General features: G+C 56.8%; 1 protein-coding gene and 2 long non-coding RNA genes across 5 annotated transcripts; 2 read left to right on the forward strand and 1 right to left on the reverse strand.

Moving 5' to 3' along the window:
• Positions 1–4565: 4565 nt before the first annotated feature.
• LOC116660764 lies at positions 4566–5990 on the forward strand. Its single transcript, XR_004316378.1, has 2 exons — positions 4566–4934; positions 5335–5990. It is a non-coding gene; the product is annotated as an uncharacterized LOC116660764 (long non-coding RNA).
• Positions 5991–9361: 3371 nt separating this feature from the next.
• LOC116660763 lies at positions 9362–16630 on the reverse strand. 3 transcript variants are annotated; one of them, XR_004316377.1, is made up of 3 exons: positions 16391–16630; positions 12192–12253; positions 9362–9537 (listed from the first exon to the last, which is right to left on the reverse strand). XR_004316377.1 is itself a non-coding variant. In XM_032470891.1 (3 exons), the coding sequence occupies exons 1-3, from the start codon at positions 15504–15506 to the stop codon at positions 9532–9534; spliced, it is 267 nt and encodes an 88-aa protein (XP_032326782.1). In that variant the 5' UTR covers positions 15507–16347; the 3' UTR covers positions 9362–9531. The 3 variants fall into 3 exon arrangements, 2 of the variants coding, with proteins under 2 accessions (XP_032326782.1, XP_032326781.1); XM_032470891.1 differs by lacking the exon at positions 16391–16630 and adding an exon at positions 15308–16347; XM_032470890.1 differs by lacking the exon at positions 16391–16630 and adding an exon at positions 12479–13515.
• A 204-nt stretch (positions 16631–16834) lies between these two features.
• LOC116660770 lies at positions 16835–19268 on the forward strand. The gene is made up of 3 exons (XR_004316386.1): positions 16835–17997; positions 18162–18381; positions 19051–19268. It is a non-coding gene; the product is annotated as an uncharacterized LOC116660770 (long non-coding RNA).
• The last annotated feature ends 7913 nt before the right edge of the window (positions 19269–27181 follow it).

The raw sequence follows: 27181 nt of genomic DNA on the forward strand, positions 1-27181 counted from the left end.
GCCGCTGACGAAAACCTGGAAAGGAAATCAGGTCCATGAGATGTGCGAGGCCTGCTCTCCCCTGGCAGGTCCGTGGACGTGTGATCTGGGACACGTACCTCCTCCGAGGCTCCGCGTTCTCAGCCGCGGTGGGGGACGGGGGAGCTCTCGGAACAAAAACAAAACTGTCCCCTAAGAGTCATTGTGATGACAAGATCAGATCACCAGGTGAAGGTCGTCATTAGAAAGAGTTGGGCACATATTTGAAACAGGGAAACAGGATCTCAGCTGAGACCAAACTGGGTAGATGGGGGCGGGTTTCCACGCACGTGATCTGATCTATTACCAGGTAAGGAGGGACGGGGGTTCCGTGACAAGCACCTGCAGGACTTACGAACGCTGCCACTTCAGTCTCCCGAAACCCTAACCATGACTATCAAACATCACTGGTTCACTGGACTAAACATTAACCAGATTATTTCTAAATACCAAGAGTCAAACAGCTCCTGCACCTAACGTATTAGTAGTTTGTTGTGTGTGTGCTTTTTAAGGCTTGAATCTGTAAAACGTTTCTGTCTGTTGAAGAGTCTAAAAATCTGCTCCACGGAATCCCACGTGACAAAGGGACAAGTGTGGTGGAAAGAAGCACCTCCACCCCGTGCCAGCCAGAACTGCTCCACCCCGGGGCCGAGGCGGGCGGGGGACCCCGGACCTAAACGGCTCGTGCTTAGGGCCACTGGGAGGCAGCAGCTGGGGCCGCACCCTTGAGCACAGGGGACTGGAAACACTAGTGAGAGGACGCTTCGCAGCAGCTCAGAGGTCCTGACGTGACAGAGAACTACGTAGAGCAGGGCAGGGAGAGGGCCCGGTGGGGCTCACAGAAATTCTGGAATTAGCGTCATGGTGCCTTCTGTTGAGCCAACATCTGACAGGCCTGCAGATACAGGAGTTGCTTATTATTTTGATTCCATAAGCATAAAGAAAGCTGCTTTTGGAACAAAAACACTGATTAACCTGGATCTGGGCTGACGCAAGATCGATACATGCACCAGAATTACCCGACTCCAGATGGCCCAGCAGCCTTGCAGACTTGTTGATAAAAGTGAGCAAGAAAACGAGGCTCCCCGTGACCCAATCCGAAGCACGACCCCCCGTTCCACAGCCCAGCGCCGCCCACAGGGCAACTCCCCGCACCTCAGATGCCTCTGCTCCCCTAGACCTGCTCACCCATCTCCAGCCTTGAACCCAGGTCTCCATTAGCACGTGGTTCTTTGGAGTCTCAATGTTTGTTGTCCACATTAAACTCTCATCTGTCTATAAAACCGAGTGTGTTTAGGTATAAACAAGACCTTGTTTCCTGAGGGACACCATGGCAATAGAAATATTTATGGTTCTATGTCGAGGAGAGTTCACTGTTGCTTTGCTGCGATTTCAGTGCGATCTGTTGGTCCAGCGACGGGCTCAAGCAGAAAGAGTAATCCGAGAAGCAGCTCTTCTCAAGTGTCATCTTCGTATTGGAGGACGGGAAGGATACATAATCATTGCAGCGCCGCTGTGAAAACATGACCCTGTTTCATCTTGCTTGGCCCAGAGGCTAGCTGTTACACTTACAGAAACCTGAATCCCGCGGAGATCCCGTCGAGAGACCAAGCGACACTCAGAGCGTTGGGGAACTCGGGTTTACCATGCCGGCGGGCACAGAGGAGTTAACACCCCAAGCTCTGGACCCCCATCTGCAGGTTTACACAGGCTTTTATAGGGCTTCAGGTTTCAAGTAAGTTCGTGTCATATGCAAATGAGGTGTTAGAAATGGACCAATCAGGAATGAACTTTTGGGAGCCAATGGCATTTTAAAGATAATTTCATTTTCCTAGAGGCAAGCTGTTTTACAGAAGCACAAAAGCAGGAAGGCAGTGGCCCTGCCCGGGAGGTCTTGCTGGTCCCTTTGTGGGTTTGGCCCCTTCATCACTACTGAACTCTCTTTGGTTACTTGGACACCCAGAGGATGGAGGAAGTGATTGATGGGTAAACAGCAGCAATTGTCACCCAGCAATTTGTCACATGGGATTCCGTGCAGCTGGGGGATTCCAAAGCCCCCCCACCCCCCCGTGCTGGCTGCTCGAAAAGCTGGAAACCCAGATGGGACTGAATCAACAATGACTTTCCACTAAGCACAGACCTCAGCTTCAAATGGAAACTGACCAGGGTCTTGCACAGGCCGTGCGTGATCTTAAGCCAGATGTCAAGGCAAATGAGTTCCAGAAAGGACTCTGAGACCAGAGAGCATCCAGGGGTTCTTCTGCACTTCCAGGCAAAGGCTGAGAATATCTTTCAAATGAAGTCAGTTCTTCAGGAGATCAGTCTAGGGCCAGAGCTGCTGGTAAATAAATATTTCTAAGATTTCCCTGCAGAAGCTTTCATTATGAAACAAAGTAGTTCAGCCTGCAATTGTTGGAGTTTCTGTCACACACCAAAAAAGACAAAAAGCAAAAAGCTTTACTGTTACTGCTACTCTTCATGCTACTCACTTTAAAAAAAAAAATTATTTGCCATGTTAGATAAATTACTGATTTTCAATTAAGACCTCCCCTACAGCTTCAATAAAGCAAGGAAGAATCATAGGGTATTAAACACTTCAGGTATAAAAGAGGCCAAACTCTTTCTGTTACTGAGTCCAAGCTCGTTCTGCTCACCGCACGATGGGCCAATAAATCGGGAGACGAGGTGCCAGGGGGCAAGGAATAGCGACTTTGTTTGGAAAGCCAGCAGACGAGAGGATGGCAGACTAATGTCCTGGAGAACCATCTTCTCCAAGTCAAAATTCAGGCTCCTTTTATACTAAAAAGGGGACAGGGTGTGGTTGGTTGGTGCAAACTTCTTGGTGTCAGAATCCTTTGTTCTTGCAGCCGTCCACGTGGAGCAGGTCATGGTGTCCCTGTAAACCTCCAACATGACAAATGTTATTTTCTGTTCTGCAGCTTTTATCTTTATGTGAATGGGAAAGTTACACCCTTACAGGTCAGAGCCTTGAGAATGGGCTCTCCTGTCTATTTCAGGTTAGAGGCAACAGTCTTTTACAAAAGGTGCAGAGCCAGCAGGACTGAGCCCAGGAGACAGAGCCCAGGGTTAGAGCCAAAGGAACAGAGCTAACGTAGGGGCAGATCCTTTCTTTTCTATCACATTCCTCCATATAAGAAAGACATGGTGAAGACGGGAGCACATCTTGGTCTCTGCCCTTGACCCTGGGATTTAATCAGAGCTTCCTCGTTTCCTTGGCAGCCCTCTGACCTGCTGCCTCTGCCTGCCACGCTCTTCCTCATCGCACACCAGTCACCCCTTCCCAAACCGGATGCCCCTCTCCCATGAGGTGGCCCCACATCTCCGTTCCCATGTCTCTCGTCTTGCAGAGACAGAAACCTCAAGTCTCGGATTTCCAATGACAGGCCTAATTTGATGCAATTTCTTTTTTTATTATTATTATTAACAATAAATTTTGACCACATTCTTTGCAAGCTGCCCTGGGGAACATTTGCACATAAGAGCTCCATTTTCAGGCTGTCCCATTGTCCCCTAAACTCAGAAACACAGCTCCCTGCAGTCCTTCCTGTAGAATCACGTGGGACACGGCACGGAGCCCTGGTCCCCTCTGAGCATCCCGCCTTGGCTCGCCCACACAGGAGCCCCGCAGTGAGCTCCCAGGAAGCTCCCCGGGACGATGGTGGGTGGTGGGATAGACTCCTCGGGAGGGAAGATCTTACCTAGAAAACCAAGTGTGATTTAATTTTAGGATTTCATGGGAATTCTCATATTAAAAAAAAAACTTGTCCAACTCTGTGCCCTGACTCAGGAATCAGAAAATGAGGTATTGTATTGAAGGCGCGTAGCACTTTGGAGAGGGCGTTATCATCACAGCTGTGGTAAGTCTTCTTCACTCGGTCATGAGCCACCTGCGGTTGCCAAGGCTTATCTAACCATCTCTCTCTTCCCGTGTGTGGCCAAGATAATGCTGGGTGTCTGTCAGACCCCTTTCCTCGGCTCACTGCTCGACTCTAACTCCCAGCCTCCTGAGCAGTTACATGGCCACGTGGTGGTCCCGGCCAGTAGAAGGTGGGCAGACGTGCATGCATCGCGTTCAACCTGAAACCTCCCACGGGGACCTCTACACTGCTTAGACACGTGTGGGTCCATATGAGCGAATCACATCAGTTACGAGTTTCAAATATCAGGCCCAGCTCTTGGAACTGATCTGGTGATCAGGGACCCAGTACCAGTAGGACCGGCCACCACCGATCCCCGTCACCGAGATCTGGGGGAGACGCTTAGCCTGAAGCAAACAGGACGTAAGGGGTCTGGAAGGCTGTGCCCAGTTCTGGGCTCGCTGCCCCAGACAGTCAAGAAGAGATGCACTGATGAGGGCAGAGACGCACCTGCTGTCCGGCGAGGGCCAGCCTCCAAGGCCCTCCAAGGCAGCTCCGAGTCCAGGCAGCGCCTCTTCACAGAGCCTTGCTCAGCCAAGGGATGGACCTCAGCTTGCCCTATTTGGCAAAACTCCACCAGCTGCCAACACACATTGTCCTCACCTCACTTCCAGCCCAGCCAGCCTAACCTTTAGACAGCAAACTCGGGGAGAGGTTGCACACCCAGCTCGCAGGCTCAGCCAGGCAGGGAAGAGGGGCAGCAGCAATCCCAGCCGATCCCTTGCGGCCAGCATTGTGGGACGCGATCCCTGGGGTAGGATGGTTGTATCTAAGGCAGGGGTGACACTGAGTTGAGTCATCGGAGGGAGCTGCTGAGCGTCCATGAGTGCAGGCTGCTCAGGGTCTCGGGGGTCCTCCTGAAGCCGAGAGGGGCGGCTCCTACACAGATCACTGGGACATCACATGACACAACACCACTAGGCATTGCGCCTGTCAATCCACGTGCAGAGGGAAACAGCACACTGAGCCTGCCTGCAGGTGAGCGGGAGGGTCCCTGAGAAGGCGAGTCACGTGCCCTCGGTGTCCCGCCCCCCTGGCATTGGAGCTCCATGTCCGGGTGACGCCACAGTCTCCTGCCTGAGGCTCTCCGGGGCGTGCTCGGCCCACTGCCGGGACAGGCCAGAGGGCTCAGAAGCTGACTGTCAACCTGCCCGGGAAGCAGAGCCCGGCCAGTGATGGGGCAGTCAAGGGAACTCCCCACCCTCGAGCTCCCTCCCCTCCAAGAAGGGACACTGGCCCTCAAGTGCCCCTGGGCTGAGCCCCGGACATCCACAGTGGTGGCAACTCCCTCCTCACCCCTGCCAGCATTTGCAGAAAGTGTCTCCAAAAGGAAACCCTGCACCCAGTTCTGGCCTCAGGAACCCAACTTGCCCAGCAGGTAACGCCCAAAAGAAGAGGCAGAGAAAATCAGGCGTGGCACGGTGATCCCCGAGTGTGGAACAGCACCCCAGACGAGAACCGCTGGGCGCTTCTCCACAGCCGGGCTGTGAGGCGGGAGGAGCAAACAAAGGGATTGTCCCAAGACACTGGTGACGTCCACCCAAAGACGTGCGCGAGGAGGGGCGCGGCAGCTCTGCGTTGCTGCTCATCACGGCCCCGACTGGAGGGAGCCCAGGTGTCCATCGGCGGGGAGCTGGGGCGTGTCTGCACGACGGAACACGAGTCATCTGTAATAGGGGACCAAATACCGATACATACAAAGAAATTGCGAACGTACGCGGTACAGAATGAGCCTGGTACACCGTCCATGGCTCCATTCTGTGAGGTTCTTTCTAGGAGAGGCAGCGCTGAACTACGGGGATAAACTCCAGAGACCGGCTGCCTCTGGGGTGGGGGACAGCGACTGACTGAAAGGCGTGAGAGAACCTTCTAGGGTGATGGAAATGTTCCATATTTTGATAGGGTTTGGATGGCACAGTGGGATCATGAGTTTGTACTGTTAAGATCAGCGTGTTCGCTGAATGTCCCTTACCCTCCTGCCAAAAAGCCAAACAAAAAAACTGAACAAATATACGAAGATCAAACTCTGGTTAATGACGTGTGTGCTGCAGTGTTTATTGATACCCGAAACCTCCTGTGCAATGCACAAAAAAATGTAAGATGGGTGGGTGAGTGACAGAGCACAGAGGGGAGAGACATGTGCTAAAGCAAATGTAGCAAGAGGTGAATCCGGGAATCGAGACGTGGAAAGGGGGCCGATCACTGTACATCTGTGTCAGCTTCTCTGCATACGTGAAAGTTTTCATAATAAAACGGTGCGGAGGAACGGGAGCAGGCGCCAGGCTGGGAGCAGGACCTGGCACGCAGCGGCCGCGGCAGAGGCGCTGAACGGCTTAGGGGGGGGAGACATGATCACACTGATGCTGAGAAAGGTTAACAAAGAGCCAGACTGGCATTGTGCAAAGGGCGCCACCAAAGTCCAAGCTCACCCAGGGCAGGGGAGGACGTGCACGGCTTCAAGAGACACAGTGCAGGGGGGCCCGGCCTGGGGAGGGGCGCCCCCGGAGATGGGGGCAGGGAGTCAGGGTGACACCTGGCTCCGGGTTACTGGCGGATATGCACCCAGCTTCTGAGCTGCAGACAGGAGAGCTCGGGGTGTCTACAGGACAGTAGAGGCGGGAAGCCCCGTAAAAAGACCGGCAGGACCCCCAGGCAGGGCCACTACTCTCCTGCCGGCGCCATCAGGTTCCCCGGCCCAGAGGCTCTAGCTCACTTTTGGCCTCTGAAACGGCTTACTTACCCCTAAAATTCTATTGGTTCCCTGAGCTCACTCGTGAAGGTTATTTCCTTCGCTCCTGATTGGTTATTTCTCTCACTCCTGATTGGTCCATTTCTACAAAGCTTGTTCCTAATTAGTCGACTTTCATTATACATCATTTGCATGTGATGTTGCAAAGTGTAAACTGGCAGCCTAGAAAAGCCTGTGTAAACCTACAGATGAGGTCCTAGAGCTTGGAGCGTTAACTCCTCTGGGCCCGCTGGCGCAATAAACCTGAGTTCTCCAGCTCTCCGAGTGCTGCTTGGTCTCTCGCCGGATCCAGGTTGCTTTCACAACTGAGCTGTAACACAGTCTTCCGCAACACCACCACACCCACCCACCCACCCCTGCTTTGTTAGTGGCGGTCCCTGGGAGGCAAGAGGGAGGTACGTGCGAGAACTTAGCATACCTAAGGCTGAGAGCCTGGGAGGAACAAATCTGACTCCCTGTTTGATCCGTTCCTTTTACTTTAACCTTTGTAATCTATTGCTTTTGCTACAAGTTACTCATTAAAGAAATGTTACCCAGAAGCTTAAATTGTACATAATGGCCCATCTCTGGGAACCCTGCCTCCCAGGTAATGAGCATTAAGCTCCAATCCCTTTGCTACCCCACAGGAAACATCTTGCGCAGGCCCACCAGCGCATGACTCCAGGAAGGAGGAAATCAGCTCATCCCCTCTGCAGGCTGACCTGACCCAGGAGATGTGTGACTTCGCCCTCTCCCCTTTTAGTGTAAAAGAAGCCTGAATTCTAACTGAGGGGAAGACGGGTTCTGGGGACACTAGTCCCTCATCTTCTCGGTCTGCTGACGTTCCAAATAAAGTTGCTGTTCCTCGCCCCAGCAACTGGCCTCTCGGTTTATTGGCCTGTCTTGCACTGAACAGTACAAGTTGGACTCGGTAACAAGACTAGGAGTGGCCTGGGGATCTGGGGGAGAGAGAGAGAGAGATCTTAACCTGCTGCCCCGCGCTCTCTCCACCGGGAGCCCCTCTGAAATGCTCCTGCTTCGACCAGCAGCACCCATTTCCCCTGAGACCAGCTTCAGCTGAGATCCCCTGCCAGGCCCTCTTCTCTCGTCTGGCTCCCTCCCCCACTGCAGGGAGCCCGTGTGGGTGTAGTGCTGTGCGTCTCAGCCGGGCTGAGGTTATTTCAGAGGAGTCAGGACACCCCGCCAGGCACTAATCACACCGACGGGAGAATCTGGCCGCCTGCCCCGAGATGCACAGGCTAGTGGGTGACAGGCTGGCTTCCAAGCCCAGCTCACAGGGAGGAAGAGGAAAGGAAAAAAATCAACCCATCATTTGCAGATAAAAATGTCTCCAGGATACTGAGTGAAGTCTTAGATGTTCTGGGTTCCTTGTGCTATGTCTCCGTTCACTGGCAAAGGGAGACTGTGAATCAACTCTAAGATATAAAAAAGAATCCCCAAAGAAATACCTGTGGATAAAACAAAATCCACTCAGAAGACAACAGTGTTTAAAAGCCTGCAGGCTGCTATGACTGTCCACAGTGGTGTTTTCACTTCTTTAAAGAGAAGTGCTTTCCTGGATCTCCGCAGGGAGGGCACCTGCTCCCGTGACCACAGCGACGTCCCAGCATATTGTGATTAAATGCCTACTCGACACAGGCCATCCCAACTGACCCCAGTCCTGGATGACGGAAGAGAATGTGCTGGAAAGAGCCATCAGGCCAGCGCGCGGAAATACCTGAGCCTGCAGACTGGATGTAGAAGGAGTCTAGGAAATGCTCGCCTTCGAGAGGAGAAACTGAGAGCAAGGACCCGGTGGAAGGCCCGTGGGCTCTGTCGGGAGGTGGTCGTGACTTCAGGGCCCACAGATTGTTCCTATTCTCCTCCACGGAACTAGAACTTGGGTGCCTGGCCTCCTCTGACATCAGACGCTGGGTCCAGATTCAGCTGCACCCTCTTCCCAGGCTATTTCCAGCTCGGTGTGCATGCCCCAGTTAACTCATGTGCAGCGACAATGACATCGCCGTCCTGGGTGGTGGCAGAGGCTCAGTGGACATTGCACTTATAAGGTGTGTTGCACAGCCCTGCTCCTGCTGAAGGGGCAAAACCCACAGAGGGACCAGCAAGACCTCCCCGGCAGGGCCACTGCCTTCCCGCTTTTGCGCTTCTGTAACACGGCTTGCTTCTAGGAAAACGAAACATCCCTAAAGTTCCATTGGTTCCCAAAAGCTCACTCCTAGTTGGTCCATTTCTAACACCTCATTTGCATATGGCACAAACGTAATCGAAACCTAAAAGCCTATAAAAGCCTGTGTAAACCTGCAGGTGGGGTCCAGAGCTTGGAGTGCTAACTCCTCTGGGCCCACCGGTGTGATAAACCTGAGTTCTCCAGCCCTCCGAGTGTCGCTCGGTCTCTCGATGAGAATCAGGTTGCTGTCACACTGGGAGCCCTCGACAAACTCTGGTTACTACCACTAATGTTATCGCTGGATACGGAACAGCTGGGAAGTCACAAAGCCAGATGGGATTGTTACAGAGTCCAAACTCGTTCCGCTCGCTGCATGACAGGCCAGTAAATCAGGAGATGGGGTGCTGGGGCAAGGAATAGTGACTTTATTCAGAAAGCCGGCAGACCGAGAGGATGGCAGACTAATGTCCTGGAGAACCATCTTCCCCAAGTCAGAATTCAGGCTCCTTTTGTACCAAAAAGGCGACAGGGTGTGGTTGGTTGTTGCAAAGTTCTTGGTGTCAGAATCCTTTGTTCTTGCAGCTGTCCACATGGATCAGGTCATGGTGTCCCCGTAAAGCCTCCAGCAAGATAAATATTATTCTTTGTTCCGCAACTGTTTATCTCTATATGAATAGAAAAGTGTTACACCCTTTAAGATCAGAGCGTTGAGAATGGGCTCTCCTGTCTATTTCAGGCTAGAGGCAACAGTCTTTTGTAAAGAAGGGGCAGAACCAGTGTGACTCAGGACAGGAAACACAGCACAGGGTTGGAGCTAAAGGAGCAGATCTAATGTGGGGTCAGATTTGTTCTCCCCTATTACAGAATCAGCTCGAGTCAAGTCTCTGGGAATTTCCAAGCCCAGGGCATTTCAGGTTTCATGATGTCCTGCACTATTTCCACCCACTCCCTGCTCTGCTGCCCTTGAAGGAAGTCCTGAAGCTGCCATGGTCCTCCTTGGCAGGAAAAAAAAAAACTAATTATGATATGAACGGCTTCTATAAATAAGCAAGTGGACAGACAACAGAAGGCACTTCAGAGCAGGTGCTGAAAGGATGCAGCGTTTGAATTTCACTAACATGATGTTCAACTAAAGAAGCCAGATCCAGCCTCACAAGGTTCCAGGCCAGACGGACGTGAGCAGTGGTGTTAGAGGTCAGGGTGGTGACTGTCCAGACTGCGGTCCCTGGGGGGCACGAGAGGGCGTCTGGGGCTGGGGTTGTTTCTGGCGCTGATCACGTCTGGGTCGCCTGGTGAAAGCTGGCCATCACCACACAAACAACCTGTGGCCTCTCCTACATGGACACGATGTTTCAGTAAGGAGTTCCCCCAAAGGCCGTACATTGTAACCCAGGGGAGATCAGGGAGTAGAACCAGCATGCTGCGAGTAATTAAGAATAAGGCAACCAGAGCGAGTATTCTGCAGTTTGGTGCTGGAAATGTCACGGGAGCTGCTTAAACATTTACACGCTCGGTCCTGGCCGCGGGTGCCCCTGGTCCTGGTCCTTCCTCTGGACACACTGGTTCCCGTCACCACCACTCGATCAAAAGGTGACATCTGGTCCAGTGGGGGGCTTCGAGCACAGCCCCCTCAGCCCTGGTCCCCGTCCATCCCCATGTGGCTGCAGCCCCCGCCTTGCCAGAGCAAGCTTTGTGAAACAGATGAAACGATTAAAACCTAGGGTTTTTTTTTTTAAACAGAAAAACAATACACACCAAGCTATTAACTGTGACCACCACTGGGGCCTGACTAGGGGAGATAAGGGAGGAATGTTGACCTCTTCAGTTAAAAAAAAAAGGAAAGAGAAGAAAAAAGAGGGGTTTTTTTGGCGGGGGGGGGGGGAGTCAGATTTATGCTTTATCTTTCAAATTAAAGATAATATGTTCTTAATGTGTTTTAATATTTAGGTGGTACCAACTCAATCTAAGTGACCCCTGAGAAATAGCTTTGCAGGAAATGAGACTGAACTTCACTCCTGGACCTTGAAGAGGGTCGGACGAGGGCTGGGCACCACACGGCTTCGCAGTTAAGCACATCTTACGTGAGTTAACGTGGCTCTCTTATTGTCTCAGAATGTTCTGGAAGCATCCTGTCATGCTTGTGTACGCTCTGGTGGTCTTCCCAGATCTTGTCTGTCAGATCTCAAAGCCGGGCGCAGGGAGACCCCCTTCCCAGCAGCCCTGCCGTCTTATGTTCCCGCACCCTGTGAATCCAGTTCAGAAGGATCTCCAGCAAAAGTGCGTGCGACGGAGGGTCTGGACAAAGCTCTGGTCGCTCTGTGGACTTACACATCTTGTCACTCAGGGAGCCACCCCGTGTGAGTCTGTGTGCACACGTGCGTGTCCATCCCACACGCCCCCCTCCCACGGAGGGGGACCTTAGTGCTCTCCCCTTGAACCCGGGCGGTGCGTGCGTGGGGAGGATGGTGGAAGGGATACCGTGTGACGGCCAAGATGAAGTGATAAACAGCACGTGGCTTCCCCCGAGCTCTCTGAGGACTCACTCGGCCACCATGCAGGGCGGAAGCCCAACCAGCCCACGTGGAGAGAGCCGAGGCCCCCAGCCCGCAGCCCCCAGCGGCTGTCAGCTCTGTGAGTGGATGGCCACTCAGACCGTCCAGCCTCCAACCTTCACACCTCCCAGCTGAAGCAGAGACAAGGTGCTCGCCGTCTCCAAGTTCCTGGGACCCGCAGAACCCACGGGCGTAACCAATGTTTGTTTTTCCCCTTAAATTTTCAGCAACACTGCGGACACCACATGGACAGTCAGGCAGACTTCAGGCTGTTCTGAAACCCGCCAGCGGTCCCTGGTAGCTGCTGAGGCCTGGAACGTGCAGGAACTGCTCTGCCCGCCTCGGTCCTCGCAACCACAGTAAGCGCTAAATGCAACTCTCTCCACGCCGAGGAGGACAAAGACCGGGAGAGGCCGGGCAGCTGGCGCACTGTCACCACCCCCCGGGGGGAGGCTGGCCCCTGACCCAGCATCAGCAGGCCCTCCCAGGGCCAGTCCCAGAGCTGCATCCCACGCGCTCCGGATCCCACAGCTAAGCCTGTGGGGACTCGGATGGCAAGGAGCTACCCAGGTCACCCGGCACCCCCGGGTTTTGCCAGCCCCACACCTCGAGCCACAGCACTCGGGCACTGGGTGGCCATCACAGAGCATCACGGGGAGGTGGCACAGGCAAGAGGGGTGTAGGTGTCGGACCCTGACCACCTGGTTTGAAACTGGACATCCCCACCCACCCTGTGACCCAGGAACTGTAACCTCACTGAGTCTCACCTTTCTCAAAAGGCCGGCAAGCTGCCCGTCTGTGCTCCGGAGCTGGACCAGTGCCACAGCCCCTGTAGGATGGAAGCGGACAGTTTATGCAGACCCGCAGTCGTGCCTACGTGGGGTGGGCACCCAAACCAGATGCCGGGAGATGCAGCCAGCGGGTAACAAGAGGCCCGCCCTGCCCAGGTGCAGACCCTGAGTACAGGCCTCCTGGAGACAGGGGTCTCCCAGGCCCCCACCCCACGCACAGGCGGGTGCCCCATCCCACCTGCCCCAGGAGGAACCCCCATTACCTGGTCAGAAAGGGACTTTTGGTGACCCCAGACATGAAGGTGCTTCCTCGAGCCCCTCCTGACCTCCTCAGTGTGCAGGAGGGGCTGCAAGGTAGCCACGGTGGCCTGGGAGCCCAGAGACTGGCCCCAGAACCTTCTGGAAACCATTCCAGCTCAGCCATTCTGTGGCTATTCGTCACCTGCCTGGACTGGATGATGCCAAGAAGCTCCCGGCACAGGGCAGGTGTCTCAACACACCTCACAGCACCCTCGGCTCCTAGGCACCCCCATCCCTGACAGGTCTGGTAGGGAGAGAAACTGAGCCTCTCTTCTGCAGGCGTGGCCAGCTCCAGCCCCTTGTGACAAGGCTGGGCCCCCGGCATGCGCCTGTCTCTCCAGGTCTCTCCAAAAGGGTGGTGCCAGCCCAGGGTGGGGTGTCTGTGCGGCTTTTCTCGGGGGCTTGCTTTACGGGAAGAAGAATGGAGGCCCATTGCCCTGAAGTTCGGGGTGTGCTCTCCGAGTTTCATGCATAAATTCCCAGCTTCTTGCAACCAACAGAGGAGGCTGGGGGGTGGCGAGGAGGGAGGACTCCGTCCAGATCCATCTGCTCTGTTCCTGGAGAAGCGGGCCTCATCAGCAGCTCAGGTTTGCACCTTGAGCGCATGGAATGGACTTTCCCTGTTTCAACCGCACAGGGCCCTGCAGGACTTCTGCTCCCTCCCTGCGGCCTCTTGCTGCTTTTTGCACGTTTTCTTTGTCCCCTTTCCTTTTTAAACAGGACCCCTTAGTCCTGGAAACCATGAAAATGCTCCTGGGTGTCCACACCTCGGGAACTGCACACATGGGGGTGCGTCGTGTGCGCGTGTGTGCACATCTCCCCGGGACGGAGTCCACGGCTTCCGCCAGGTCCTCCGAGGGTCCGTGACCTTGCAGAGGCCGCCCCGCCACGGGTGAGTGGTTTGGCTGGCTGCGTATTGCTGTCTCTGGGACCATCTTTTCACCTTTTTTTTTGCTTTACCATGGGAAATGGGCAGACTGTTCCCTAAACGAGGATGACAAGGCCCACCTCCTTCCCCACCCTTTCTGTCTCCCACCCTCGGGGCCTTCTGTCCGGGTTCAGCCGAGCCCCTGAGTGCGAAGCGGGCCAGCAGGAATGGGCTGGGTGCTTCGGGCCCCAGTGTGCACCCCAGAAAGCAGCTGGGTACCAACATGCCCTTGGTATTTTCAGGACCACTCAGCGAGACCTGAGGGAGTGGCCGACTTGCTGTTACTTGCCACTGAGGGGTTGCTACGAGGCCAGGTGCCAGCGAGGCATGGGTCCGGCCCCAGAGGGCTCTGCTCCGTACAGGAGGCCCTCACGGATCCCGTGGAAAGCGGCAGGACAGACTGGCAGCAAACGCACGGGGACTCGAGGACAGCCAGCTCGCTGGCACGTGCTCCTGCCGTGGACTCCCGGACGCGGTGGGGAGCCGTGCTCTCAAACTCCCTGGCGAGGCTGCGGGCTGGCGTTTTCTGTTATTCCGTTCCAGGGCCTCGCAGACTGGCGCGCTGGTGGAATGCGTTGCTGGGGCGATGACCACGGGCTTGCGTGCAGCCTCCCAGCTATGGAAGTGTGTACTTACACCCGAGTTCTGTGTTTACCCCCCAGGGGCCCCGGAAGAGTGAGCAGCCCCACGCCAGGCCCACACCAGGCTCTGTGGTGCCCCCGCCCCGAGGGGGTGGGGCCGGCTCTTCCCTCCACTCCGAGAGGCGGAGCCAGCCCAAGTGCTGAATTCCTGGGGCCGGTAACTTGGCCACTTCAGCCCGCTGTGAGCTCAGACTCGGCAAGCTTTGGTTCCATAAAAAGACCCTGGACATGGAGATGCCAGTGCAGGCAGCTGAAGGGGCGGGACACAGCAGGTGGGCAGGGTGGGTGTGCAGGCCCCGCAGCGGCCGCTCCATCACAGAGACCTTCCTGGGGGCCCCTTCGGGGGGCTCCATGGAGGGGGATTACTGAGGTGTTTTGGAGGAAAAACAGGTGGGCGACAGGTGGAGAGGGAGGGAGGGGAGTTTCAGGAGGGTCAGCACGTGCAAAGGCCAGGAGGCCCCAGGGCCAGTGATTCCCATGTGATGCAGGAGGGGACTATGGGCCACACAAGCCCCTTCAGGCTCTGAGTCACAGTCAGTTAGCCCTCTGCTTCCTCCAGTAGCAGGAAAGCGCCCCTGTGGTCAGCCCTTCCTGTGTCCTCTCTCTGCTGGGGGCTCAGCCTGCAGGAGACACTAAACACACATCCCTGCCCTCCCCTCCCGGTGGTTTCAGCCTGTGGAGGTGGCTGTGATTTTCCCTCCTCCTTCAGAGGAAGGACTCTGAGGGTCACTTCCAGGTGGCTGGCCCAGCCCTGTCATCTCCCTGAGCCCCCTCTCCAGCACCCCAGGACCCCATGACCCATTCCCTAAGCAAAGGACAGGGAAACAACAGAATCGCATTGGTGTTGGAAGTGGGGCCCGACATCTGAGTGCACACTTAAAACCCTCTCCTGTGGGTCTTTGCACACGCGGCATCGGTCAGGCTGGCCCTGGAAGTCAAGGGGTGACTGATGGTTTGGGGTGAGGCAGGCAGAGCTGTGAGCCTTCGTGCACGAAGACCTCGCCCCACATCCTGCAGCTCCAGGGCTGTCTGGTGAGGCCCTGGGAGTCATTTAAGGTGACTGACCTCCCTGCAGGAAAGCATCCCCACCCTGCAGGACCGAACGAAACTGGGGTTCTCCCACAAAAGGAGTCCATGCTTCGGAGCGTGGTCCTGTCTGCCTGCCTCTCCTGTGACCCAGCCAGTCCTTCTCAGAGACGTGCAGAGCAGAGCTACCCCCTCACCTGCCTCCCCACGCAGTGCAATTCTGATTAGGCAGATTCCAAAGGCGCCCGGCCCATCAGCTTGGCAGAGGCTGGACTGGGACCACTCGGCGGCTAAAAATGGCTGTTTCGCCCGTCCCAGCTGAACGAGGCGCAGGGTCACATTCCTGTCATAGCTGGAGGAGGTCCAGGGCTGACTTTCTCTGCAGCTGCTCTCCATGGCAGCCTCCCGGCTCCACCCAGGCCTGGGCGAATTCCTCACGCCCAAATCAAAAGCAGGATCTGCTACAGACAAGAGCCTGGGGTGGGGGTGAGGGGGCCGCCCACAACGGCAGCGCCAACAGCCCCGCGGCCCACGGGGAAGGGGGCTTGGTGTGGAGTATGCACTCCGCCCCCGTACGGTGGCCGTCACGTCACCCTGGCCGCCCAGACGGGGAGCCCGAGGCCGAAGTGGGGTGTCTGTGGCCCACTGTCCCTGATCCCTCACATCCCTGCACGTCGGACGCCAGGGCAGTTCTTCCCACGTGGGCACGTCCTCCCCCGAGAGGACACAGAGTCAGCATGGCGACGGCCTCTCCCCACTGAGGGGGTCCTTGTGCCTCCCCTGGAGTCTGCTGCCCCCGCCCGGGGTGTGTGGCCCCCAGACTGCCCACCAACAGCCCAGCAGCTTCTTTCCGGTTCACGGACGCTCGTTCCGGAAGCTCCAGGCCACCCCAGGAGGAGGGTGGCGGCCCTGTGGCCGCCACGTTGGGAGGGAGCCCAGACCGCACATGGTGGGCTGGTCCAGGCCCTCAATCCACGGGAGACGCAAGTGTGGGTGACCCAGCCCCCAGCCGCCCATCATCCCCGCAGGGTGAGTCTTCCCACCAGCCCAGCCTGAGCTCCCGGCCTCTGAATCCACGAACGGAGTGAAATGAGGCTGATTTTGTGCCATTCAGTGTGGGAACTGTGAGTGTCTGGTCTCCAGCAGATGCCTCACACCCCCTAGGCCCCCTGCACCCCACCTGCAGCCGAGCCTGAGTGCTTGGAAGTAAGGAACGGCCAGCATCATGATGCCACAACCCTCCCCTCGAGGAGGCCGCAGTCAGGAGGATGGAAACAAACCTGCAGATAGCCAGTCACCCACCAGAACCGCAGCCCTGAGCACACGTAGAGAGGCACGCCCACTCCCGCACTCCTGCAGCCAGAGCCGGAGCAGGGCTCAGGGCACCTCGGCACCCGGGAGAGGCCTCAGGCCATTTAGCGAGCCCCCCAGCCCTACGGGGGACGCCCTGATGCTGTGGAGACGGGGACACAGACGCCGCTCCGCAGGAACTGGCAGCAGGCCCAGGCAGGAGACAGGCGGTCTGCAAATGGGGCGCCCTGGGCTCCGGGACCAGAGTGCAGTCTCTCAGAGCTGCTGTAAACATGGGGCAACAGGAGAGCGTCTCTGTGAAGTTCAGCTCATGCCACCCAGGGGAAAGGTCTGCAGCCAGACCCTCTCATGGGGCAATCACCATGCTGTCCGTGGGCCGCTGGGCTGTTGGCAGGCTTTGTCCCAGGCTTTGTTCCCAGACAGATTTTGGAGGCCTGTCAGGAGGACAAGCCACGCTGTGGCCATGCAGCCGGGGCCGGGGCTGAGGCGGAGGGACCGCCAGGACCCGGGGGCTGCAGACACCTCCTCCTCCCACCGTCTCAGGCCAGGGGTGCACCTGAGCTCTGTGCTTTGATGTCCTGCCTTCGCAGACAAGCCCTCCCAGCACTCAGGGAGACTGTTAGAAGTGATTTTTCTTTTGCCTTTTATCAGAGACCAGAGGAAAGAGTTGAAAGCAGGAGGCTGGGGTTTTCAAAGGAACCTGCAAGACTGGGGAGGGAGGCAAAGCAGCCTCGAGCCTTGAAAGGAAGCAGACAGCCAGCTACAGCGCCCCCAGCTCCAGGGGCCTCATGCTTCCCTGGCCTGTGATGTGGGGAGGGGGGCCCTCGGGAAGGCCGCTGGATTCCCAGCTTCTTGCTGGCACTGCACTGGGGTGTCTCCTCTAGGGGTGGCTTGTGGCTTCATTTGGATCCTATTCAAAATCTAATTATCAAAACCAAAGGGGCAGGTGCGCGTGGGCTGCATCACGTTGCAGGGGAAGGAGCCGCCCACCACCCCGAGGTCCGTCTTTTACCCTGAGAGTTCCCGGCCTGTGCGACCTCATGGCTGTCTCAGGTGAGGCAGGGGCACCTCCAGATGAACGAAAAAGTGAAATGAGGCAGAAAGCCGGGTGCAGAACAAGCCCCAGCAGAACCTGGCCTCCCCGAGCAAGCAGGCCCAGATTCCCACGCACCTCAATGCCGTTTCTGAGACGGAAGCCAGCCCTCCAAGCCAGGGGAGCCCTCTCCGAGCCAGGGGGGCCTCGGGCTCGCGGGACCAGCCACTTCTCTGCCTTTTGCCATGAAGCTGCCTTGCTGCCCTGGTTTGCTGAGGGGGCTGCATCTCAGTGGCCACTGGGGTCACGGCAAAGCCCCTGGACCAGCAGAGAACTGGCCTCTGGAAACGGGCAAAATCCGAGCACAACGCAGAGCTCTGGGCCTGGGTGAGCCGTGGTTTGACACCCACACTGTGGGCAACGGGAGGCCAGGCGCCTGTCACATGCAAGGGAGTTGTGACAAGGACCTGCCCTCAGGGAGCCATGGCCCACGGGGGTTAAAGGTCCCCTCTGCCAGCAGCCGAGATGACTTTTTTAATTGAGGTAAAATATATATAACATAACATTTACCATTTTAACCATTTTCCACCGGACAGTTCAGCGCCGTTAAGTACATTCACGTTGTACAAACATCACCGCCCTCCACCAGCAGACCTTCTTCATCTTCCCAAACTGAAACGCTGCCCCCCATTCTCTCCTCCCTCCAGCCCGGGGCGTCCGCCGCCCTGCTTTCTGCCTCTGCAGACCTGCCTGCCCTCGGGGCCCCCGGAGGCGGGCTCGCAGAGCGGGCGTGAGCGACTCCTGTGGCTGCTTTGTCTCATTAGCCAGTGACCTCGAGCCTCACCCACGTTGCGACGAGTGTCGGAATCTCCTTGCTTTCTGTGACCGACTAACATTCCACTGTCCGTCCTTTTAAAGGAAGCCGGCGTAGGTTCTGCTCAGGCGCAGGAAGACACGCAGGCGTGAGAGTGGCCGTCCCAAAGGAAGAAGGTTTTATGGTCCCAGATTCCCTAGAAGCCGGGGGCAGGGCACAGCCCGGGACAGCAGCAGGGCCGGCGAGGAGGCAGAGGGGGACGCCCGGGGAAAAGCCTTTAGTGTGGTTTCTGCGGGAAGACACAGGGGAGGCCGAGCGAGCAGGCTTCAGGACTGGCCGGGTTAAGCGCCTTCAGCAGACTCTGGTGCAAAGGAATCGTGTCTAGTGACTCGTCACCGGGACCTGGAGTTGTCAGAGCAGGTGGACAGTGACCCGAGGGTGAGACCCAGGTGAGGGCGGGGTGGGGGACTCTGAATGGGCTGGTTTGCACAGGAAAGTCGCCCTCACAAGGAAGCCACTTACTGTCTCTGGGAGGGTCAGTCCCTCCGGGGCCAGCGAGGCCCCAAGACGTCAGAGCATAAGAGACGCAAAACATAAAAGAAGCCGTGATTAATACGTGCGTGTTTACCACATTGTTTTGTCCATTCATCCGTCAGTGGATGCTGGGTTTCTCCCGCCCTTCGGCTGGTGTGAGTGCTCACGTTAGAGAACAAGGGTCTATGTGAGTCCCCGGGCAGCCTAGGTATTGTTAAGGCGCGGTCAGACCCCAAATTTTCTTCCAGAATTGAGGAGGAAGGAAGCGCCAAAACTGGGAGTTGGAACACGCAACAGTCCCGACTAGATGAGCGCGTTCGGTGCCGAGCCCCCGCGCCAGCCCCTTCCTCCAGCCTCCCTGCCAAGAGAGGTGCAAACGTCCTTCCTAGCCTGGCAGCCGCCGCCCAGCCACTCGGTCTTCCCTGCAGCAGAAAGCAACCTGTGTCCAGCGGCACAGCTCTGGCCAGTTGGCAGGTAGGTGCCCCAGAGCCCTTTGCCAACGCATAAAGTTATTCAAAACCCCCCAAACATTGAGAATCTGTGGCCTCAGAGTCCTGGGGCCAGGGTCGCGCTCACAACTGCAGATCAGACTGGCCCGCCTCTCTCCCACCGTGTGACGGACTGAGACACCCTGGGGGAGCCCACCCTCATGTCCACGGTGAGTCTTTCCTCCACACGCTGTCCTTGGTGGCAGAGCCACGAGCTGTCCTGAGCACACAGAGCCTGCCACTCAGCCACGTGGGACAAGTCCCGGACACCAGCGCCCCTTTAAGGCCAGGATTCTGATTCCTTGCTCTTCAAGACACCACTGACTGGCCACCTGCCCCCCATGAAGACAGTGCCTGCTGCCAAGGGCAGGTGGGAAGCAGGGGAAGGGTCACCACGAGACACTCTGCCCCCAGCTCAGCACCCCCCTTCAGGCCTTTCTGCAGCTCTGCATCCCCGTGGCTTTGGGAAGTGGAGAAGCGGGCTCCCAGCCCGAGGAAGGCCCTTTGCTGCCTTTGCAGGACGTGTCCATCATTGGTTTTCTTCACACAGATGGTGACCAACCCAAGGGGGGACACACAGCATCGGTCACCTGTCGACGTCGGTCATTTTGGGTTGGCCCTTATCAGCCATCCCTTTAATCAAATTAGCAACCCATTGTTTAACTTGTCCTGAACATATTGGGGCCAAATCCACTGTGGTCCTAGCTCATGAACCCTGCTCCCAAGCTTCACTCCACTGGCTGAGCAAGGTCCCGTGAGGAGGGGCCTGGGAGGCGGTACTGCCCACAGCGTCCAGCGGGATTGGGGAACACTCCCAGTTTGTTGTGAACGCATCCCCGTATCTGAGGCCACGTTAAGAGCGTTAAACGGAGCGCCAGTAATAACCGTGCAGAGCTTTTGCTGTGAGTTCACTGAGTGCCAGCCCCGGGGCTCCGCACAACACCTGCCTGTGTCTTTTGAACGTGGAAGGATGCACCATCCCTGACCGATCGTGGAAACAGGTGTTCGGGCCACTTCCTTCCTCCAGAAACTTCCCTATGAGATGGAGCAGGGGAGACAAGCTTCAGTGGCAAGTAACACAGATTCTGCCATTATTGTTGAATTAAAAAAATCTAAGTTATCAAGAGTTGAGCCAGCCAATGACAGTGACCACGGAGGCAACTCAGTGTCCACGTTGCCGCGTACAGCACCCCCAGGGTGTCTGAGAGGAGTCACCGGACCTCGATGGTTTCCTGAGCAGCGTGACAGCAGAACCTCAGCCACACGCCACCGAGACGTGGAAGAAAGCGCACAGCTTGCTGTGCCTGGGTGCTTGCCAAACTGGCAAGCAGCAGTGGTCCCAGCAGAACTGGGGGCGTATTTCACGCAAAAGCACAGTGAGAAAGCGCACAGGGCGGGCCGCGATGCATCTGGGGCCCCGCAAGCCCCTTCCTCCGTCCTCATCCTCTGGGGACGGGAAGACAGGCTGGAGGGAGGCGTCTGGTCACCGGTCCCCAAGAACCAGTGCTGCAGGTCGCATCGCACAGGCAGGGCACGACACCCAAAGAGATAATGAGCTGGCAAGGAACAGGTGCCATTAACTTGGTGCCTGAAATAAACAAACGGTGGGAGAAATCACAGGAGTGTGGTCTGAACTTTGAGAAATGCTGCTGCGGGAGCAAGAATCCACTGAGCCAGGGGACCACCTCCTGCTTCAGGCGGCAGACGCTGGACAGACAGTGCCCTGAATCACAAAGACAGGCATCGTGGCCCCTTTACACCTCCCCATGCCCGGGAGGCCAGCGAGGGACAGCCCAGAGGGCCACGGTGGGAGCAGCAGGGACTGGGGCCACAGGGGCACCCCCACCACCAACGCTGCCGGGGCCCTTGGAGGGGCGTTCTGTGGCACGGCACCCCACAGCCCCCGCACCCAGCTCCTTCAAGCGTCAAGAACTCCCTGGACCAGCCCAAAGCACATTAAGCCCGGCACCCACCTTCTTCAGAGGTCGCACTGATGGGGGAGGCTCGTGGGACGTGCCCATCTGTTCATTCCCCTCTGCTCAGCCCTGGCCCATTTCCCCATCAAAAGCCCTCTGAGATTCCGGCTGGTGCAGGAGCTCCTGCACCAGCCGAAACGGGGTGAGCGGTGCTTCCACGCTGACGGTGCGCATGCAGCCCCTGACCGCCGGCCGAAGTGCAGATCCTGATTCCAGGGGACTGGAGTGTGGCCTTGGGCTCTGCACTTCCTAACAGGCGATGCCGGGGCTGCTGTCCAGGGACCCGACTTAAGGAGCAAGGCCTGGGACTTGGCAAGGGGGTCGGGGGACGAGGGGCACGTCTGAAAGCCCCGGTCATGTTGGCATCCCCTGGAAGCACCTCCCCCCGTGCCCCTGCATCACTGCCCCCAGCACCAGCACACGGGCCCCCTTCCTCCAGGTGAGTGCCAGCATCCCAGGGACCCTCCCGGGCCCACAGCGCCGTTCATACTGGTTCATCTGCAGGAGCCCAGGCACCCAGGACTTAAACAGCCTCCGGCTTGTCCAAGAAGAGAAAATGCCACCCGAATAATGCTTATGATCAATTTTTCAGACTTTGCATTGCGCTGCCTTTCAGATTTGAAAGAAAAAAAAAACAGAGCCGACCCGCACAGCAATGCTCGTGACGGCGGTCTGAGACACGGGAGAGGAGAAGCCAGCCTCTGGCTCAGAAGGACACACGCAAGCCAGCAGGGCGGCAGGGCACGGGTCAGCAGGAAGCACTTCCTCTCCCCCAGCTTCTCAGACCGCGAACCGCGGCTCGTGTGAACTTCTCAGGAGGTGCAGATAAAACAAGAAAGAGAAAGGATGTGGTCTCTGCTTTGGAGGGAAACAAACCGAATGAAAAGTAAGCATTCCGGCCATTTCCTCGAGACCGGAAAAAAAGACCCGCTGAGTGGGTGCTGGGGGAGACCCGGCAGCCCTGCATGGCCAGACGCAGGGGGGTCCCTGGAGCCAGACGGCGTTCTCCTCTCTCTGGCATCTCTACTGCCCCTCCAGGAGCCACTGAGAGGCACGTTTCCTCCTGTCCTGGGCTTGCCACCGAGCACCGGAAGCAGAGGAAGGGCGAGCGCTTCTCTTCAGAGAAACTGAAGTCGCCGAGGGACACGGGTCCTGGCGTGTTTCTCGCGCACATTTCCAGCTCCATTGGTGTCAATTACCTCGGACTGACATTGCAGAGACCAACAAATTTATTCTTCCATCCGCCCGGCAATTGTTCACTGAGCACCTACTACAGGCTGAACCCTGAGCCAGGCTGTGGGATCCATCAGTAAAGGAGACAGAAAAGGTCTCTCCTCTCTCAGAGCTTACCTACCTGGAAACAGGGGCATGACAGCAGTGACGGATCTCAGAGAGGGTTACGTGCCCTGAAGGAACATAAAGGAGAAGGGACGGCGGAGGGGAGGTACCACGTGATGTAAGTCGCACTTTGCTGAGGGGCACCGTCCACGGGCATCCGGGAGCTCCCGGGGTGGAGAGAGGCCAAGAGGCGGTCGGGTGGTCCTGAGCAGGATCCTGAACCAGAGAGGGGCTGGGTGGGTGGGGAGAACGGGGCAATGGGAAGGGCTCGGGCTGGCCTCAGCCAGCCCCCTCCCGAAGGCCCACCTCCTGGTAGCATCACCCTGACAGTGAGGACTTCGACACGAGGATCTGGGGGCATGCGCACATCAGTCCACAGCAGGAAGAAACTTGGCATTTGGAGGAGAGCAGAGCAGGGGACAGAGCAAACCAGAGAGGGGAAGGGGCAGAGCAGGGGCCCGGGCCAGGCCTGGTGTGGCTGTGCCGACCTGCTTGCAGATTACGATTGTTTTACAGAAGGAGGACGGTGCACAAGCTCTTCCTCATGATGTGTGCTGGGCCCCCAGCAGGCGAAGAAAAGGGCCGTCAGCTAAGCCTAGACAGGCCACAGGGGAACCACGAAAACTGGGGGAGGGGACCACCCAGATGGCAAGCAGGGAACTGTCGTCAGAGCCTGAAGGAGCACGCTGGGGGGAGCTGCCCACGGGAGAGGGGCCAAGGGCCCGGGTCGTAGCCACTCACAGGGACCTGTGTCCAGCTGGGGGTCCCCACTGGTTGAACCCCAAAATGAAGGCAGAGGTAGGGGAGCAGACTGTTGGGTCCATACACATCAGCCTCTGGGGCACAGAGCTGAGGGCGAGTGAAGCGTGGCCCTGGAGAAGCCGGGCACAGCACAGACAGTCTCCAGGATGGGCCTCCCAGAGACTGAAGGGCGGAAGTTGCAGAGGAGCGCTCCCGGAGAAGCTGGCCCACCCTTCTGTCCCCAGCACTGGACCCCCGCAAACATCGGGCTGGATGCTGGCCATGCCTGGACGGACCAGGCTGTGAAGGGCAGGACCTGCTCACAGACAAGAGGGCAAGATGAGCAGATCGAAGTACGGCCGTGCCCAAACCTCCCTCCCCCTGCACACAGACTCAGCTGTGTTCCACACCAAGGTAGTTTGGAATGAGTAAACAGACACGAAGCTGTGTGCATGTGTAACAGGTGCCATGTTTCCAAATCCAAAGCAATTAAAACAAAAAAAAAAAGCAGAGTTTGTTTCTTTTACTTCTTCCTCATGCAAAGTTCACGTTGAGAAAGACCTTTTGGAGCGGAACAGTTGCATAAGTGTGGGATTAGCTGTACCTGATTATAAATAAGCGAATGACAATGAGCGGAGAAAACCTAGTGCACCTTGATCACCTGCCCCTGACCGCGTCGTAGAGGCTCTGGTAAAGCCCTTTGCTGTTGCAGGGTCTTTGTCTGTGTGTGTGTTGTTTGTTTTTATTTTACTGAAGTACAGTCAGTTACAATGTGTCAGTGTCTGGTGCGCAGCACAGAGTCCCCGTCACGCACGTACATACATACACTCGTTTTCATATTCGTTTTCATTGAAGGTTATTACGAGATATTGAATCTAGTTCCCTGAACACGAGATAATGAGTGAAGGAGCAATACAAGATGAGGGGTTGTTGTATTGCTTTTTATTAAAGCCTTCCTTGATTTTTCCCTCACTCCCCTCCCATCAAGGATCCTTGGCCCATGCCATTCCGGCCGACAGTGCTATCACCTGGGCCCTAGTCTTCTGTCCTGATGTCTGGCTTCCCCGACAAAGCTAAGCTCTCATGGATCTTCATCCTCGGAATCCAGGCCTGGCCTAGAGCAAGGTGCATATCAGGACTCTATGAATGAATGAATGTTTGCTGAGCGAGTGAAGGAATGACAGTGCTGATCAGGGAGGTGAGGCTCACAGCCTCCCTGAACTCCAGCTCTGGTTATCATTTCCACACTCCTAGATGAATAAGCTACGGCCCAGGGAGCACAGGCCACTTTGCCAGGGCCCAGTATTTGGTTAATTAGTGACAAAAACAGGATTTAGACTCAGTTCTGTGAGATCCACAGTCTATGCCTTTGGACCAGCCTCTTGTATGTTTGGCAAAAAGCTCGAGTGAATCTTGAGAAGAACCACACAGTCTGGAAGGAGCCTGGGGAAGCAGGTGTCTCGTCATCTGGTGCTGACGGACCCTCTCTCTTCCCTTGCAGGGAAGAGACCAGGAGTCGCAGGTAGCAGCGTTTTTACTTCACTGGTAAACAGTGGGGCCCCAGTGTTCTTCTGCCTCTGCCACTCACCCCTCTGTGTCTTCATCTTCTTCACTCAGTCAGCAAACATGCTGGCGACAGAATGAACTAGATGCTGGGGCTGCACAGAGGAAAAGCTGTGGCTGCCTGTCTTCAAAAGCTCACTGGGCAGCCGGGAGACCGACGTACAAGCCAGCAGGTCTAAGAAAGTGTGACAGAACTCTGTGCAAACACCCGGGTCACGGAGAAGAGGGGACTCGTGTCTGGGGGAACCGGTGGGTGGGAGACCGAAAGCTTTGCAGAGGAGGGAGTCCTCGGGCTATCTAGCAAAGCATCCTGGAAGGTCCCTTCCAGCGCTAACGGCAGAGGATTGTGGTGTCATAGTGACACAAAAGGAGGCTGGCGGTGGAACCTCCCTGTGCTTCGAGGGGTGCCACACCCAATGGCCATCGGAGGGTGATGAGGCCAGCCCAGGGGGTTCAAGTCCTGATCACTCCCCATGTGACCTGGGAAAGGAACCTCCTTTCGACACTCAAGCTTCTCCCCCGTGGAATGGGATCTCAGGTGGGCCCCTCACTGCCAACGATGAAACCAAGAACCAGCTCCCGAAACAGGCAGGGACCAGAGGGGTACGTCCGCAATGGGGCTGGCTCATGAGGACCCAGTTCCTGGCCTGGCCACCCTGAACTCGGGCCGCAGTGCACTGACCGCAGGTACCAGCTGTGACTCCATCAGAGGCTGACCGACTAAGTCTGGCAGAGAATAAGGGGCCAGAGGCATGGCGGGAATCAGGCCTTTCACAAGGGAGGCTGATGGAAGGAAGAGCCCTGCCTCTGGCGGAGGGCCTGGCGCCAACAGACCTGAGGCCGGGGAGAGCAGGACCCCCGCAGACAAGCCAGAGATGGGGATCCACATCCTCCTCGCCTCCCCCAACCCAGATGCACAGGAGACCTTCCAGGGGAGCTGGTGTCCTTCACCGCGAACTTGCACAGGCATCTGGGCTGGGGCTCGAAGACGTGGTCTGAGACCCTCAGGGGCTGAAGACGGCGTGGGGCTCCCGGCACTCCACGCCAACCTCAGGTGCAGGTGGTCCCAAATCTCCGCTGCTGCCCAGCCACGCTCAGGAGGTGGCAGAGACGAAGCACGTTTCCAGATGTTACTAAAATCCTCCCCCTCCACAAAGGTGTCAGTTGTCCCAAAGGAATCGCTTTCGGGAGGACCTGACTCACCTGATGAAATCCACCGAGAGCAGGATGAGGACCCCTGAGGGGAGAGGCCCTCTCCCCACACTGGCTTTGGAGAAAGGCGCTGCCTGGCTGTGTGGGCACCTAAGGGGGCACCTTCAGGAGCTGAGAGCAGCCCCTGCCAGAGTGCCTGCAAGGACAAGGGAGCCTCCGTCCTCAAGTCACAAAGAAAGAGTTCTGCCGCCAACCTGAATGAGCCGGGAGCAGACTCCTCACCGGTCCAGCCCCCGCAGCCAGGCCGACACCTTGAGACCCTGAGCAGAGGACCCGGATACGTCCCTCCGGACCCCTGACTGTCAGAGACTGAGCGGTAATAAATAGGCTCTGGTTTATGCGATCATTTGTCACGTGGCACAGAAGACGAATGCAGCAGTGCAGGCCCAGCCTGGCTAGGCTGGCGCAGCTCAGGTGCCGCCCGGGACCCTTCTGTCCCTGCAACACCGGGAAGCCTCTGGTCCCACAGAGACCTGCAGACCGGCACTCAGACTCTGGAGACGTCCTAAACCCAGCCTGCCCAGCCCTCTGCCATTCTACTGCTCCACAGTCACCGTAGAGACGGCCCACGTCAAGTCTGGGCTTTTCCAGGTGGCCTCCAGGCTCGCCACGTCCTCGGAAGTGGGGAAGCAGCACTGATATTCCTGCATCTCCCAGGCCCACCCGCATGTTACCACCACATCTTTCCTCCACACCTATAGCTTTCAACCTGGGAGGGTGGCCAGGGTCCTGGGGACGGGCCTCCTCCCTGCTTTGGGTGAGTAAGGAACTGTCCAATCCACAGGGTCTTCATGTCCCCTTCATCAGAGTTATAAACGTCTCACTTCCACAAAGTATAGCAGAATAGCCACTAAACCGCATAGGAGGTGGGAAGGGACAGACTGGGAGTTTGAAATTTGTAGACACTGACAGGCATATGCAGAATAGATAAACAAGATGATACTGTGTAGCACAGGGAAATGTATACAAGATCTTGTGGTAGCTCACAGCGAAAAAAATGTGACAATGAATATATGTATGTTGATGTATAACTGAAAAATTGTGCTCTACGCTGGGAACTG

This window comes from Camelus ferus, chromosome 31 (assembly GCF_009834535.1).
Source record: "Camelus ferus isolate YT-003-E chromosome 31, BCGSAC_Cfer_1.0, whole genome shotgun sequence".
Classification (NCBI taxonomy): domain Eukaryota; kingdom Metazoa; phylum Chordata; class Mammalia; order Artiodactyla; family Camelidae; genus Camelus; species Camelus ferus.

Excerpts from the sequence above, each read along its gene's own strand:
- LOC116660763 (XM_032470890.1), bottom strand. The coding sequence starts at position 12,984 with ATGAAACTCGGAGAGCACACCCCGAACTTCAGGGCAATGGGCCTCCAT. Across the intron at positions 12,254-12,478 it reads AAAAGTCCCTTTCTGACCAG|GGGCTGTGGCACTGGTCCAG; the intron begins GTAATGGGGGTT and ends TCCATCCTACAG. Across the intron at positions 9,538-12,191 it reads TTGCCGGCCTTTTGAGAAAG|AGATAAACAGTTGCGGAACA; the intron begins GTGAGACTCAGT and ends CTATTCATATAG.